The 15214-nt window shown below is 65.4% G+C and overlaps 5 protein-coding genes across 5 annotated transcripts; 1 reads left to right on the forward strand and 4 right to left on the reverse strand.

The window, feature by feature from the left end:
- Positions 1 to 351: 351 nt before the first annotated feature.
- Positions 352 to 2617, reverse strand: MNEG_7210 (Eukaryotic translation initiation factor 3 subunit C; the record flags this gene model as incomplete). The annotated part of the gene is made up of 7 exons (XM_014044313.1): positions 352 to 384; positions 499 to 626; positions 890 to 1037; positions 1274 to 1444; positions 1627 to 1698; positions 1989 to 2100; positions 2397 to 2617. 7 exons carry the CDS (start codon positions 2615 to 2617, stop codon positions 352 to 354), a joined length of 885 nt encoding a protein of 294 aa, XP_013899767.1.
- Positions 2618 to 3018: 401 nt separating this feature from the next.
- MNEG_7211 (hypothetical protein) lies at positions 3019 to 3617 on the reverse strand (the record flags this gene model as incomplete). The annotated part of the gene is made up of 3 exons (XM_014044314.1): positions 3019 to 3044; positions 3249 to 3342; positions 3495 to 3617. 3 exons carry the CDS (start codon positions 3615 to 3617, stop codon positions 3019 to 3021), a joined length of 243 nt encoding a protein of 80 aa, XP_013899768.1.
- Positions 3618 to 5402: 1785 nt separating this feature from the next.
- MNEG_7212 (hypothetical protein) lies at positions 5403 to 7270 on the reverse strand (the record flags this gene model as incomplete). The annotated part of the gene is made up of 8 exons (XM_014044315.1): positions 5403 to 5553; positions 5777 to 5958; positions 6114 to 6263; positions 6554 to 6616; positions 6759 to 6833; positions 6947 to 7001; positions 7079 to 7128; positions 7226 to 7270. The coding sequence occupies 8 exons, from the start codon at positions 7268 to 7270 to the stop codon at positions 5403 to 5405; spliced, it is 771 nt and encodes a 256-aa protein (XP_013899769.1).
- A 480-nt stretch (positions 7271 to 7750) lies between these two features.
- On the reverse strand, positions 7751 to 11723 carry MNEG_7213 (hypothetical protein; the record flags this gene model as incomplete). The annotated part of the gene is made up of 7 exons (XM_014044316.1): positions 7751 to 8117; positions 9722 to 9954; positions 10213 to 10520; positions 10747 to 10888; positions 11108 to 11173; positions 11393 to 11551; positions 11634 to 11723. 7 exons carry the CDS (start codon positions 11721 to 11723, stop codon positions 7751 to 7753), a joined length of 1365 nt encoding a protein of 454 aa, XP_013899770.1.
- A 790-nt stretch (positions 11724 to 12513) lies between these two features.
- Positions 12514 to 14868, forward strand: MNEG_7214 (SNF2 family DNA-dependent ATPase; the record flags this gene model as incomplete). Its single annotated transcript, XM_014044317.1, has 5 exons — positions 12514 to 12639; positions 12733 to 13082; positions 13263 to 13348; positions 13579 to 14282; positions 14482 to 14868. The coding sequence occupies 5 exons, from the start codon at positions 12514 to 12516 to the stop codon at positions 14866 to 14868; spliced, it is 1653 nt and encodes a 550-aa protein (XP_013899771.1).
- Between the last annotated feature and the right edge of the window lie 346 nt (positions 14869 to 15214).

Consider the following 15214-nt stretch of genomic DNA (forward strand, 5'->3'; position numbering starts at 1 on the left):
CACTTCTTCCAGAGCGGCACCTTCATGTGCGTGTGGCTGCCGGGCGTGAGGTCAAACAGGCTGGACACCAGCTGGCCCAGCACCTCCAGCTTCTGGGCGGCGCCCTTGGCCACTGTCACGAGGTACTGCAGCATCTCAACCTGGGGGGTGCGTGCGCGCGTTATGGGTGTGGTGTGTACGTGCATGTGTGCATGTGCGTCTGCGTGTGCGTGTGTGTGTATGTGTGTTTTGCAAAGGGGGAGGTGTGCGCATTGCTCTAGTGCAAGCATTCGCCGGGATGCGCGAGTAGGTGAGGAGGCAGGAGCTGCACGCATGAACACCCTGGGCCATAAGCGCACAGCGCCACCCCGACTACAGGCCCGGCCGCAGTTGCCGAAGCGCAGCCTGCATTGCAATGACCCGCTCTCCCTTGCGCTCCAAGCTGCAGCACACGCGCCATCCTCAGTGTCGCCGCCTACCCTCCATCCCCTCCCTCCTCCGGGTCCCCGAGCGCCGCACCTGCTCCTGCTTGTCCGTGCCCCTGCGGCCGCGCGTGGCGATGATCTCGCGCATCTTGCGGTTGACCATCTCATAGGTGATCTCGGAGGGGTCCATGGTCAGGATCTTGTCCTTCTTCTTGGCGGGGGCTGCAATTGGATGACAGCGAGGAGCGCAGGCGGCCCAGCCGAGTTGGGCAGGGCGTGTTGATGCAGTGGATGCGGTGCGCGTTGGGGAGGTCTGCACAAAGGCCTTCCGCCCACATCCAGCCGGTGCGTCACTGCTGTCCTGCACTACGACGCGCTGCATGAGCCCCCCAGCGCTGAGCCGTGGCCGTCGCTGCCCGCCGCTGCTGCCGCCCCCCGTACTGCCGCCCAGGCAAACGCCTTGTGCCCGCGTGCAGGCCGCGCACCGATCCTCTTGTCGACACGCTCCTCGCCCTCGTCCTCCGCGCCGCTGCCCTCCTCGCTCTCCGAGCTGCTGCTGCTCTCCTCCTCCTCCTCCGCATCAGAGCCAAACGCAGCCGGGTCCTCGCGGTACTTGGCCAGCTGGTCCGCAAACTGTAGCGGCAGGTGCGTCAATGCGCGGGATTGCGGTACAGGCGCTTCGCATGTTGAAATGCAGGCAACACAGAGAAAGACGAGCACGAAATTCGAAATTCGGCGTGATGCTTCGACGAGGGGACGCACGATTGATCGTGCCTGGACGCGGCTGCTCCAAGGCACTGTGGCGGCAGCGGACCCATCCCGCCGTGCCTCATCAGCAAGCGTTTGCATCCGGCAGGCCCCCCACCCACCGCGACGTTGTGCTTCTTGAGGCGCTGGCGCATGGTGTTGAGCGCCTTGCTGTTGGTGGCGCTCATCTTCTTCTTCTGCTCCTTGTTAGCCAGGCTGGTGGTGAGGTAGCCCTCCAGCTCACCCAGGATGCGGACGTAGCCCTTGGGCACCCCGGGGGTCACCTTCTGGACCTGAGGGCCGTGAGACACCGGGCGGCCGCAACGGCGGGAGGAGGTGCGGGTCGGGCCAGGCGGCGGCGGGACCGTGCAGCTGCCACGCCCAAGCCTGCTGTTTGCCCGAGCGCTCGCTTCGACGCAATCCTTTCCTCAAGAACCCCTGTCAAACAAAGCCTGTACAGAGTCAGCCGCATCACCTTCTCCAGGTTCTTGTTCAGATCGTCAAACAGGGTCACGATGGCGGACCAGTCGTTGTTCTTGAACTTGTTCTGGGGAGTGCAAAATCAGGCGGCGTAGCGGCAGCATGTGCACGCGCAGCGGCGCGCGTCAGCAAATGACGTGTCCAGCCAGTGACGGCGCGCACATTACGCTTGGTGATGAGTTGCGACGTGTTGCTGGGTCGCCTCTGCTGCCTCAACAGGAATGCAAACAACCATGCAGCAATTGGTGCGCTCCGGGTGCAGCCGTGCACTGCAGTTGCTGCACTTCCCGTGCCAAGCGCAAGCAGCGCCATGGCGCTAACATGCGTCGTCCGCCCCGCCACGGACTGGCCACGCACCCTGATGTCCTCGCAGGTCTGGTACAGCGCCGCGAACACCTTGTCGCGGTTGCTGCGCAGCTGCACTTTGCGGTCATCCTCAGACTCAGAGTCGGAGGACCCGGCGAGGAACCTGCAAGCACGTTAGGCCGAGGCAACATTGCAGCGTGGAGTTCTTGTGGCTTTGCTGAGGGCCACGCGAGCACGCACCAGCTCGGGAGACCCAGGATCGAAACGGCGGGCACAAAGGCGGCGCGAGCGCAAGCGCGACAGCGGCAGCCGCGCATGCTGTGCAGGACGGGCGGGCGATGCGGTTTGCTTTGTGCGTATACCCACTGCATCACATGAAGTATGAATCTAGATGCTGTCTAGACATGATGACGCCGGCAGTGGGCACAGACGGCGAGTGATCTTGCGTCCGATCCTCACCTCGCCGCGCCCTTCTTGCCAGAGCCATCGGAATCGTCCGAGTCACTGTCAGAATCGCTTCCCGACTCGCTGTCCGACTCAGAGCCCGAAGACGACGACGAAGAGCTGGACCCACTAGAGCTGCTGCTGCTGCTCTCGCCCTCATCTTCCTCAGAGCTAGTGGTCTTGTTATCATCCTCCTCCTCCTCGCTGCTGGGAGCAGCCCAGAAGCGCGACGCCATCTTGATCGCCGCCCTCTGATGGAGCCAAAAGACGATCGAGAGCTTGCTGCGCAAAGCAAATGTCTTGCCGACAACCGCTGCGCTGCGCTGAAAGAGGGAGAATGGCTCGTGCTCGTGTCCGCTTTGAGAGTGCACTCGAACGCAGCTGCTGCACTCCCGCGCCAACTCTCTGCAAGAAACCAGGTGGTATATTACACGGTTCGAAGTGTTTTTGTTTTTACAGAACTACCTGTGTAATGTTACATGGCCCGCTGCCTGCATATTTTGCGCCGACATGCGCGGCGCCGCCCGCCGCCCCCTGGCTGTTCAGCCTGTGAGTGTCCAGCGTGGCAAGGCCCACGGCTCTGTCACATGCATTGAGGCTTTGCGCGGACAACAACCATACACGATCCGGCAAGACGCTACTTCGGCGAGTTGAAATTGTTCCCTGCGAGTTGTGGGAGGGTGTGTAACGGGGTGGGGGCGCAGGGTGTCAGGTGACGGCTGCACCTTGAGCAGCATCCAACAAAGCAGTAGGCCGTTGGCGGCTTGCGCTGCTATTGGACCTGTTGGCAGCAGCGCTCAGCACTTCAACCCAGACCCGCAAGCCACCTCACTGAACGCTGCCCACCCCACAGCGCCGTGCGCTCACCGCCGCCTGGAGTGTCTGTGAAGTCGAATAGGATCCAGGCCACCGACATGGTGAGCACGCCCGTCACCACTGCCGTTCCCAGGTAGCTCACCGGCTGTGGCAGCGGGTCACATGGCACCGCTTTGACGTCAGGTGACATATAAACATGACACAACATGACCAGCGCCTGTAACACCCATGAGGCCCTTATTCAGCCCCGATCCGCACCAAAAGCGTGAGGCCCACCCAACCCCTCCTCGCACTCACGTCTTCAGCAAACACGAAATTCATGGCGCCGGTCCGCAGGCCAAGCGTCAGGAAGCCCAGCAAGAAGCTGCCTTGAAGATAGTACGGCCGCAGGTACCGCTCCTTGATCTCAGCAAACCCCATTTCCTGCCGGGTGGGGTGAGGGGATCGAGTCATTTGGTTTCGGGAGCCTACCCTGATGCATGGTCGAACAGCGGCTGGTTCCGAGGACGGCATAATGCGTTGTGTTGCACTGCTTGTGCTGAACTGAGGGCTCCCGCACAACCACCGGTAGGTTGAGACCCCGAGGCAAAGAGGCAGGACGACACAGCATGCTACCAGCCACGCACCTCAAACTTGGGGTTCACTGGCCGCTGCTGCTCATACCCCGGTGGCGGTGGCGGAGGCGGCGGCGGCGGCGGTGGTGGCGCGTCCGGTCCGAGCGCACGAATCCGCACGAGCCGCCGTGCTGAGTGCTGCACTCGGACTTGTTGGTGTAAGAAGACTGCACTGGCCCGCCCAGACGGGCTTGGAAGCCTTGAAATGTCCGTCGCGCAGGGCGAGCAGCAACTCGCGAGCCTCATGCTGAGCCCCATGGTCCGAAAGTTCAGTATCTCAGTTACGGTAGCGAATGGCTTTTTGCGTGCATCAGGTGGTTTTGAGTGCCAGGGCGGGGTTGACTGGGGGGTGTGGGGTGACGGCGCTCGGCGGTGCGACGCATGCTCAATGGGAGCTACAGCGCCGCCAATCGACGCGCCAAAGTTCCATTGAATGTACTTTGCACCCCGCATCGAACGCTGTGTGTACGCACGTGCGTGGGTGTTTGTGTAGACGCTATGCGCATGCAGGTGTGCGCTTGGTGTGGGGATGCATGTGCGCCTGTGCGCGTGCGCGCGCGTGTGTGTTCGCGTGTGTTGTCAGAGAGACAGAGTGTTTGAGTGCGTGTGTGACTGTGCATGGGTGTGTGAGTTTGTAAACATGAGTATGCGCGCGGTCTCCATCCGCCTCTGCGCACCAAATGCATCAGGCTTTGACCCCCAGGGCAGAGCGCACTTTGCTCGTTTGTGCTCCGTCCTTCTCGGCTGCAGCCATGGCATGCGGGGCCGCTGGGCACCACGTTTATGCCCACCGTTGCCGCTGACGGACAGGCACATCATGCCCGCCGCTGCAGAACAGCGCCACAAGTTGCGCTTGGCACATGCCCCCAACGCAACCTATCCACCGCTCCCGGCCCCCCCCCCCCCGGGACCGCCGGGCGCCCTGCTACGGGGGCTGGTTCTGGCCCTCCCTTGCCGTTTTGAAACTCCGCAGAGGATCACGGTTACAGAACGGGCGCCCTCCCAGCAGGGTCAGCCTGCTGCTGTCGGTCGTTCTGCAGCCAAACCTGCCCCGACAGTGGGTGCCGCCCCTGCTGTGCCGGCTGTACCAGCTGCGCCAGCTGTACCAGCTGTGCCCGCACCTACCACCCCACCGCTCGCGGCCCCGCCTGCAGGCGCCCCGCCGACGACCTTCGTAGCTGCCGGCGCGCCTGCTGGCGCCCCGCCTGCTGCTGCTGCTGCTGCTGCTGCTGCTTGTCCTGCCGCCGCCACTCCGCCTGCAATGCCCGGCGCCGCGCCCGTCGTTTTGGGCAGGACCTGCTGCGTCGTTCCAGGGAGGTCGCCGGTGCCTAGACCACCCGGCCCCGAGATGGGCGCCTCAAGGCCCCCAGCTGCGCTCTTGTTCACCCTGCGACGCGCCAGGTCGGCCGCCCGCGTGAGGCGCAGCGTGGCAGCGTGTCAGCACACGCCGGTGTCGCCCGCACCCGAAGGGGGCACCGCAGCGTGTCATACAGGAGCCCCAGACGCCCTCCCCTAGCCGCCGCCGGCCCCGCCCGGCGTCCAAACAAGTTGCGCCCGGCAGCCACCCAGCGAACCTCTTGCGGACCCCATCTCACCGCGTGAAAAAGAAGACCATGGTGCCGAAGCATGACAGGACTGCCATGGCCGCCAGCACGTTCTGCGCAGACAACTTTGACCGCCGTGTGCCCCGCCGCCGCTTGCCGGCCTTGCCGCCGCTGCTGCCGTCAATCGAGCCCGCTTCCCTGGAGAATGGAAGGCCCGAAAACCCCGGCGCATTTATTGATTTATTGACAAGGAAATGTCGCGTGAGAAGCTCCTGGGCAGACTATCAGCATGTGCGGCGTGGTGTGACCAGCGAGCCTGGCAGCTTTGGATGCGGCGCTTCGAATCACGCCGCCGTCGCCCCAGCCCCCCGGTCGCCCCAGCCGCTCAAACGCCCCGTCAGCCCGGGGGCATCCGACTCACGCGAGCGTCACCGGCAGGCTGCCTGTGGAGAAGAGCCCGGGCAGGATGCGCTGCAGCGTGCGCTTGAGGGGGTGCGCGCGCCGCGCATACTTCTTGTCATCCTCTCGGTCGTAGCCGTGCGCCCCCCCGCCGTTTGGCACGCCGCTGCGGTGGCGCTCTAGCGGCAGGCTCGCTGTGCGGGCCTGCGGGCGCGGCGACGGGGTTGGCGCGGGTGGCGCCAGGGTTTGTGGGGCCGAGGCGCGGACAGGCTGCAGGTCACGCGGCCGGCTGCAGGTCCTAGAGTCCCTCTGCATTCGCGGGGCGCCCCGCGACGGCAGTTGACAATCTGGACCCGCACCTGCTGTCTCAACGATGTGGAAGGCCCCAGTCCCTGGCTGCCCTGCGGCTCGATCTCCGCGCCGCCGGCCCCGTCGCCGTTGGGCACGCTGATCTGGACAGTGTTGCCGTTGCTGCCGGCACCACCGCCATAAATCTCATCCGTGGGGGCCTGCGTGGCCGCCAACAGCACGCATACAAGGTGCCAGGCGTGCCTCGGGTATCGCACTGTGGGGCCGATTCGATCGTGGCGCATCCCGGGCAGTTTCTGGCTAGCGCGCGCACCGCTGGCATGCACCACATGCGATGCGGCGCCGCGGACTGCGATACGACGCGGCGCCATTGCGACCATGCGCTGCGGCTGCTGCACATCTGGCGGCAACAGGCGTCTTGAAGGGCAAGATAAACTACAGGGCGATGTGCAAGAAGTAGAGGGCTGCACTGTTTCACCGAGGCCCTCACCTCGACAACACACAGCTCATCGATATCCTGCAGCTCCCCTACGCTCCTGACCTTGGCGCCGGTCTGCCCCAGCCGCATGACATGGCGGGCGCGGGAGCGTGCGGTGTGGGTTTGAGCGGTTGCATGCGGTGTGGGATTGAGCGGAATGAGCGCCCTGCGCCACGCACTGCCCCTTGCTTTGGCCGGCAGACCAGGTTGGCCCTACAGACGCGGCCGCCGCCCCACGCACCGAGGCCAGGTAGATGTCCCGCACGCCCGTCAACCTCAGCCGCGCCTTGACCTGCGCGCCGCGGGGACGCAGCATACAGCGCTCAGACAGGAGTCAGCGGTGCAGCTCGAGCTGCGACTGCCGACCGCGCAAAGCAGCGACGGGCTCTGCACCCTTGGCCGCACCTGGTCAAGGAACTGCTCCCACGTGTAAGAGTCGGGCACAGGGATTGCCACCTTCCTGCACAGCATAAAACGGATCAATGAGCTGGGGATCCTGGTGCGATGGTGTCCTATGTCCAAATTAGCGGGGCTCACCTCTTGGGCTTGGACTGTGCCAGGTACACGAAAACCAAACGAGAAGCCTCCTGCGACCGGGGACCGTCAGGCGATCGATCAGCTCTGGCGATCTGCTGTTGAGCTGTTCAACGACACCTCCGTGCGCCTGTCGCCCCGTTATCGCACCAGATCCGCTTTAGACATCCCTAATCCTCGTCTCGAGGACGCCATAGCTGCTAAGGGACGCTGCAAGGACCGACGGCGCCTAGGTCCCGCGTTGCGCGCTGCTGCAGGACGGAGCGGGCTGCACGGCCGATGTGTGGCACTTCAGGCCCAGGGTTGTGGCGGATTTGAATCAGCTACGAGCTTATTGTGATGACAGCATGGCATTCAAAAGCAACACGTATGGCTGAAACCGCGTCGGCAGCCCAAGAGACGTGCTGTCATGTGGCATCGTCAAGGTCGTCTGGTTACAAGCGGAGTGGCAAAAGCGAGGCCTGCAGCGAGGCCGATGGAGATAGCCAGGCGCATGGTTACAACCGACGTCTTACATGATGCTTGCACGGGGCGTCGCGGCACGGTCAATTGCCATTGGGAAGGCGAAAGCGCCAACCTGCTGTTCATCAGGGCAGGCAACATGTACTAATCCCTACTGTGACGAGAAGCACAAGGCTCCAAAAAGCAATCTGCGGCGCGACTAATCGTTCTATCCTACAGCGCCGACGCGACCTGGATACACTGCAATATGTATTCATGCACGCGGTCTATCGCCCCCTCCACACCATACTGCAGCCGCACCACCGGCAGCCCTTGCGCCTCGAAAGAGCACAGGTAGTCCTGCACGACTCGCGCCCGCCGCAGCGCCTCCGACGCGGGAGGCACGGCCGCCGCGGCCTGCCCCGACGCGGAACCCTGCTGCTGACAAGTGCCACCGCCGCCAATGGCGGCGGTAGCGGCGTTGGCCTCAGTCGTTTTGCCGGGGCAGCGGCCCGATTGGCATTGCAGCGCCTCCTCCGCCACCAAGACGTGGTCTGCCTCGTCCATGCACACAACCACCGGCACAAACAGCGGCACGCAGCTGGGAGCTCCAGAGGCAGCGGCGCCGGCGGGCTGCTGCGGCTCGTGCGCTGACAAGGGTGCCGATGGGGGCGCTCGCTCGTGCTGCTGCGTCTGCAGCTGCTGCAACTGTTGCTGATGCCGCTGCTGCGTTTGTGTCTGCTGCTGCGTCTGCTGCTGCTGCTGCTGCTGCTGCTGCTGCGGCTGTGGAGGCGGGGGGTGCTGCTGCTCATGGACCCCTTCCTGTGGGTGGCTACTGCTTGGCGTGCCCACGGCTCCCTGAGGCCTCTTGCTCAAGTCACTATTGCTGGAACGCATGTGCCAGGGGCACTGCGCCACAGGGACAGAGAGCGGGAGGGGCTCGTACGCCGTTCGCCGGGGCGGCGATGGCGGGCGCGGCGTCTCGCGCAGGTGCAGGGGCATCTCAGGCCCTTGCACCCGCCCCAAGGCCGGCTGATGCTGCTGCTGCTGCTGCTGCTGCTGCTGCTGCTGCTGCTGCTGCTGCTGCTGCTGCTGCTGCTGCTGCTGCTGCTGCTGCTCTCTGTGCTGCTGTTGTTCGCTGTACTGCTGCTGTGGCTGCTGGTGCTGCTGCTGTTCCTCATGCTGCTTCCCATGTTTGGATTGCTGCTGCTGCTGCTGGGGCCTGTGAGGCGCCTGTTGTTGGTTAGCAAAAGACAATATGCTTTGGGCTGACAAAGGGGCCTCCCCTTCCTGTACATGGGTCTTCGCCTGTGCCTGTTGCTGCACCCCCTGCGGCCCTTGCTGCTGCTGCTCTTGCTGCCACCGCCCCGCACCCTCGTGCGCGTCACCTGCGGCCGTCCCACAAGCCGCCTCCGGCCCTCGCGGCGGCCCGGGCTGCTGGCTGTGCTGCGTCCAGGCACCCAGCGGCGAGTTCGGGCCGCCCGCGACGCTGTCTGCTGGATGGAGCGAAGCAGCTGAGGCCTCAGGGCTGAGCACTGAGCTCTCTGAGGGCAGCGCGCTGACCGCCTCGGTGGTGGAGTGCTCGCGGCTGACGCCTGACGCAGTGCTGCAAGGGGACAGCGCAGCCCCACCCTCCTGGTGTTGCTGCTGCTGTGGCGGCAGCGACGCGGCGGCCGCCGCTGCCGCCTGCGCTGCCTCTCGTGCCGCCGCTGCCGCCGCCTGCGCCGCCGCCTGCTGCGCGGCCAGCTTCCAGGGCGCGGTCAGCGGCGCCGGCCGCGAGCCGCCGACCCCACGCGCGCCCCCGGCCGGCCACCAAGGCGAGGGGCCGGGCGGCGCGGAGCCCGCTGCGGCGGACCGGTGGCCTAGGGGCCTCAGGTCAGCTGTCAGGCGGTCGCTGAGTTTGCTCAGCTCCGCGTCTCCCGCGCTGCCGCTCGCACCGGCAAGCTCCGTGCCTTCAGCTGCGCGCCGCTCCCAAGGCAGCGGGCCGTGGCTCGACGGGTCGGCCCGCCGCACGCTCGGGGCAGACGTAGCACGCCTGGGAGAGCGTGAGCAAGCGCGCTTTCCATGTTGGCAGGTGTTGCATCGGTGGCAACCAGGCAACGCACTGCTCGAGGCCGCAGTGCTGGTTCCACTCTGGCATTATAGAAGTGCCCCTTGGAAGTTGTGCAGGGGCATGCGATGCACCACCGCAAACCCACACCTCACCTGACATGTCGCTTCCCATCCCCCTCTCCGCCTGCAGCCTCGGCGCCGCCGCCGGGCGCCGCCGCCGTCGCAAAGCCCGCAGCCGGCCGGGCGCCGGGCGGGCTGCCGCCCTTGGCCGGCGGCGCGGCGCGCGCGGGCAGCATGATGACTCCAGTGCGCGCGAATTCGGGTATGAACAGGGCCGGGTCCAAGTGGAGGCCCTCTATGATGATGGGCTTGCCGTCTGAGATCGTCTGGGGGGTGATTATGCGGGGGGCCGATGGCGCGCAGCGTGCCAAGGCGCAAAGGCGCGTCGCCGCCAGGTGCGAAGCAGCCGCCCTTTGCGGATCACTGGCCAGCGCCACTCGCCGCCCCTGCGTGCGCCCTCCAGCTTCCCGAACGACCCAGCGCCGCGAACTGCCCCTTGGCGCCGGCCGCGCTGCGGGGGAAGCCCGGTGAAGCCAGCGCGCATGCTGACCTGTCGCACCACAACCACCCCCGCGCCCCCTCACCTTCACCAGGTCCCCCTGCATCGCCTGCCGCACCACCCTGCACTCCCGCCGGAACTCCCCCAGCAGCGCCGCGTCCCCCGGGCCCGCCCCGCCGCCGCCGCCTCCCGCGCTATTGCTCCCGCTGCCGCCACAGCCGCTGCTCCCGCCGCCGCCGCCGCCGCCGTCGCCCAGGTCGGTGCGCGCCCAGAGCGGCTGCTTCGAGAGCTGCGACCCCTCCCCCGCGCGCAGCAGGTCGCAGAGCACGTCGGTCTGCATCACGTTGGGGATGTTGACGCGCGCCGCCAGCTGCTGCGCCACCGTCGACTTGCCTGCGAGGGGGACGGGGCCGCGGAGAGCGATACTTGTGGCGAGCTGGGTGCGGTGCAAGAACGCCCCAGACGGAGGTGCGTCCGTGTGTTGCAATTGTCTCGTTCACGAAGGAACGTCCGTACCTTGTCACACCAGGAACCAGTTCAATTTCACGTGTAGCAACACATGGCTGCACACAATCATGCGCACCAACTCCCACAGGCACGGTGACGAGCCGAAACGCACCCGTCCAGGCCGTCCCGCATATGAGTATCACGAGGGGCTGCCGCCGCTGGTAGAAGGCCGTCACCATGCGGTAGCAGCGGATGTAGGGCTCGTCGAAGCCGCGCGCCGCCATCAGCCCAAAAAGCACAGACTCCAACTCAGCCTTGAAAGGGGCGCGCGGGCGGTTGCATGCGGACCGGTCACGCTGATTGGCCTCATATTCAGATTGGGGAGGCCTTGAGACGCCAGCATGACGGGCGTGCGCTTGCTCGCGCGAGCCGCCAGCATGAGGCGCTAAGGTGGGGTCTAGCCGCACCGGCATGGGGCAGGGGGCTGGGAGGCGGGCGGTGGCTGCGCCCAGGCGGGGGGCTCGCCCGCGCACCTGCGTGACGTCGAGTTTGTTGCTGTCTACAAAGTGTTTCTTGAGTTCCAGAGAAATCTTCACGGCCTGGCGTGGTCGGATGGATTGGGCGCCGATGGGCGTGCGCATGCCGCCGCTGCTGGGATGCACGGCACAGCGCACGGGCCGCCTCAACGGTTCAGCGTCCAGCTGACCCGCCGCACATCATCGCGCGGCGTTCGCGTTGCTGCCAGGTCGGCGGTGACGTCGGCAACCAGCAAGTAAGAAGCATGCGCGTGTCTCGGGCACGTCCAACCAATGCTGCACCTTGATCTCGGGAATTTTGGTGACCGTCAGCATGCGGCAGATTAGGAACCTGGAGAGTACATAATAATGGTCCAGCTTGTCGCCCAGCCACACTTTAACCTGCGGCACGAGACCAACGATGCGGGCCGAGGCGTCGGGAGGCGAGCACAGCAGGCCGTCCTGCCGGCGCATGCGTCGGCCTTCGGCCGGCCCCTGCCAACAGCATAGAGGCACCAGCTGCATCGTAAATATGGCTGCTGACCTTGATGAAGTCGTATTTCGAGGCCCCCGTGCGCTTCTTTGGACCCCTCGATGGAGCAGTCAGAGGAGGATCTGCTGCCGCGCCCTCCATGGCCATCCGTTTTGGCTACGTATTCAGCATGGCAGAAAGACCTCGTATCTTGAGCTGAACCTTCTCTATTTGATCAGGAGCCGAGACGGGTGTGATACGCGGCTCCGTCTTTCATGTATGTTGGCTCGATCGTGCCTTACACGATTTCCGAGAGGTTTGAGGTGCCTTGGGCAGTCGTACTGTACGAGGTCCATGCAGTAAAATATGGGTGACCTGGTGACACCACCAGCGGACATGTTGTCACTTCCTGTATGGTACGCAATTTCTCACCCCTTCATTTACGTTGTGTGCAGAACTGTTCAACATGATTGCTGACACCTGTTTTGAGCGATGAGGCGATCTCAGCTTCGACAGCTGTAGGCGTGGTGTTGGCGGGTGGAGGGCATGGATCAAGACGACGATGAATTCATCGCAAGCGTCGACCTGTGAGAACCCGATCTACTCATGCTGAACGGTCGCCTGTGCATCGAAAGTTTGTGCAGCCCTGATGCATTCAATGCCTTGTATATGTCACAGGGAGGCTTTTGAGCGTCAGGCGCAGGGGCGGCACTGCGCCGCCACAGGGCGCGCGTCGTGGGCCGCAGCACAAACAGGAGCACTACCCCAGCAAGGCCTGTTTGCAAGCTTCTCATATGCACCGGCCAGGCCTGCTGAAGCTCCTCCAATCGGCCATCAAGGCGTCCAGCAGCAGCACCTTCATCAGCAACGGCAAGCCTGGCGCGCGCAGGGCCTGCAGGGGCAGCACCAGCACTCGAGCAGACAGTACTTGCCAGGCAATGGGCAAGAGCACATGGTGCAGCAGCAGCACCACGGTCAAAATCAGCAGTGGATTCAGCAGCAGCAGCAGCAGCAGCAGCAGCAGCAGCAGCAGCAGCAGCAGCAGCAGCAGCAGCAGCAGCAGCAACAACCGCAGCAGGTTGGGTGGCGGCAGCAGGGCCCGCCGGGCGAGCCCCCAAAGCATCAGAATCATCCCGGCCCTCGTGCAATGCTGCCTCACCCGCCTCCGCAGCAGAACGGCGCGCACGGTGTACCGCAGCAGCAGCAGCAGCAGCAGCAGCAGCAGCAGCATTGCTATGGGGTGCAGCAGCCGCCTCGCGCGCAAGAGCAGCCGCCGAGCTACTGGCAGCAGCAGCCCCCACAGCTACAACAGCCCCAGCAGCAGCAGCAGCAGCAACAGCAGCAGCCTCAACAGCAGCCGCAGCAGGCAGGCATGCGGCCAGAGGACTTTGTTCCAAGGTGCCCATACGCGGCGTGCCCCGGCATCTTCACTTTCTGTGGCGCGCGGCTGCGTTGGGTGCGGCGCGGCGCTGGCGGCCACGGCTTCTGGGGGTGCAGCAGCTTCCCAGCCTGTGATTACAAGTAAGCGGCGATCTGGGCGGGGCGCGCGGCAGCATGTTGCGAAGACACGGGTGGCAGCGTGTGAGAGGCAACTGCAGTGATGAAGCCAGCTGTTGGCGTTTGCAGCGACGTCGCGTGGCGAGCACTGGGGTTGCGCTCCCATGTCTGCCTGCATCCCGCCCTGTGTTCCCACACCCACAGGTACTACCCGGCCCAGCAGGTGGACAGCCCCCAGGTCGCCCTGGAGGTGGTCAATGAGACAGCCTTCAGGGTCGTGCCGCAGCCAGGTGCGGCCACGCTCCGCAAACTCGATGCTCACTTCCCTGCACCATTGGGTTCTTTTGGAGCCACCAACAGGCTCAAAGGGGCAAATCATGCATGTCGCTGCTGCTTTGCTGTGTTGGAAATACCTGCAAGGCAGCCTGCATGCTGGCTCCATGCGTCGGTGGCGGCGGCAGCGGTCAACACACACATCGCGGCGCCCCTGAGTGCCCGTCCGCCCCTCTGCCGCTCGCAGCTGCCGAAGTGGCCGTGCGCAAGGCAGGTGGGCTGCGCTGCGCGCTGCTGCGCGGCGGTGTGGACCTGGGGCTGGCGCTCAGCCCCTCGCAGGTGGCGGAGCTGACGGGGCGGCAGCTGCTGCCAGCCCTGGTGCAGGTGCAGCAGCAGCGGCAGCAGCAGCAGCAGCAGCAGCAGCAGCAGCAGCAGCAGCAGCAGCAGCAGCAGCAGGTAGTCCAGCTGCAGCAGCATCAGCTAGATGAGGAGCAGGAGCAGGGAAAGCAGCAGGGGCGTGTCAAAGGGCACAAGGAGCAGCAGGAGCAAGAGCAGAGGGGCCAGGAGGGCCCAGGCCTGGTGGAGCCACCGTTGCAGCATCGCACGGAGCAGGAGGGCAAGCGGCAGGACTGCAAGCATGCACCCAAGCAGGCGGAGGCACAGGAGGAGCAGGCTCAGCCAGCGGCTGCGCCCGCCGCGCCTGCCTCCAAGCCTGCATCTGAGCCAGCGGCCATCCGTGCCTACTGGGGCATGGGCCCAACGGATGGCGAAAACGACGGCATCGCCAGAGTCAGGGGCGCCGCGATTGAGCCGGCCGCCGAAGCGGCCGACAGCGACGCTTTGCACGGCGGTGGTGGGGGGCTGGAAGCCGCCACGCAGCTGCCGTCGTTTGAGTGGTCGCCTGATGAGGAGGTGTACTTCCGGCTGCAGCACTACGAACCCATCGTCCAAGTGGGCATTTTGTTTGTTGCAAATTTGGCCGGTCCACCTTTATGGCGGATCGTTCGGTGAAACGCTGCGTGAAATGGGGGCAACGCTGCTCGGTGGACCGACACGCCCACTGCGAATGGCGTCCACACACCTGCAGAGGGCGGCCGGATGCTCTCGTGTGCACTGCTCCACCCTCCGCGCCCGCCACCCCCATGCGCAGGCCCTCATGCAGGCCAAGCCACCCCTCCTCTCCCGCGGCAGCGCCGTCCCCGGCCGCACCCTCGCCGCGTTCCGCGGCGCCGCGTGCCCCCGCGCGCCGCCGGCCGAGGTCGCCGCGCGGCTGGCGGCGATGCCGGCGTCGCTGGCGGCCGTGCTCCTACCCTTCCAGAGGGAGGGCGTGCGGTTCGGCCTGGAGCGCGGGGGGCGCTGCTTGATTGCGGACGAGATGGGGGTCGGGAAGACGCTGCAGGCCATCGCGCTCGCATCCTGTTACGAGGTGCGCAGCATGGGGCTGCATCCCAGCTCGGCGGTGGCGTTGATGCCGAGCTCGGTGCCAGGGGTTTTCGTGGCAGAGCGGTTATGGGGCATGGCCGTTGTCGCCAGCTAGTGGTAGTATGGCCCAATCTGGGGAGGGGACTGTCGTTGTGTTAACAGGCGTTCCAGTCAAGCGACCTGCCCCACCAGTTTGAACGCACCCCGATCCATCACCCTGCCCCACTCCACTCGCACCGCGCACCATGCGCCTCGGACCACATTGTGGGCTGCCCTCAGGACGAATGGCCGCTGCTGGCGATCGTGCCGGCCAGCCTGCGGCTGGTGTGGGCGGAGGAGCTCGAGAAGTGGCTGCCGCACCTGCGGCCGGGCGCGGTGCGGGTCATAGAGGGCAGAGAGGATCGAATCTGCCTGCAGCAGGCCGCCGCCGCAGCGCAGCAGCAGCAGCAGCAGCAGCAGCA

This window comes from Monoraphidium neglectum (assembly GCF_000611645.1).
Source record: "Monoraphidium neglectum strain SAG 48.87 unplaced genomic scaffold scaffold01256, whole genome shotgun sequence".
Taxonomy (NCBI): Eukaryota; Viridiplantae; Chlorophyta; class Chlorophyceae; order Sphaeropleales; family Selenastraceae; genus Monoraphidium; species Monoraphidium neglectum.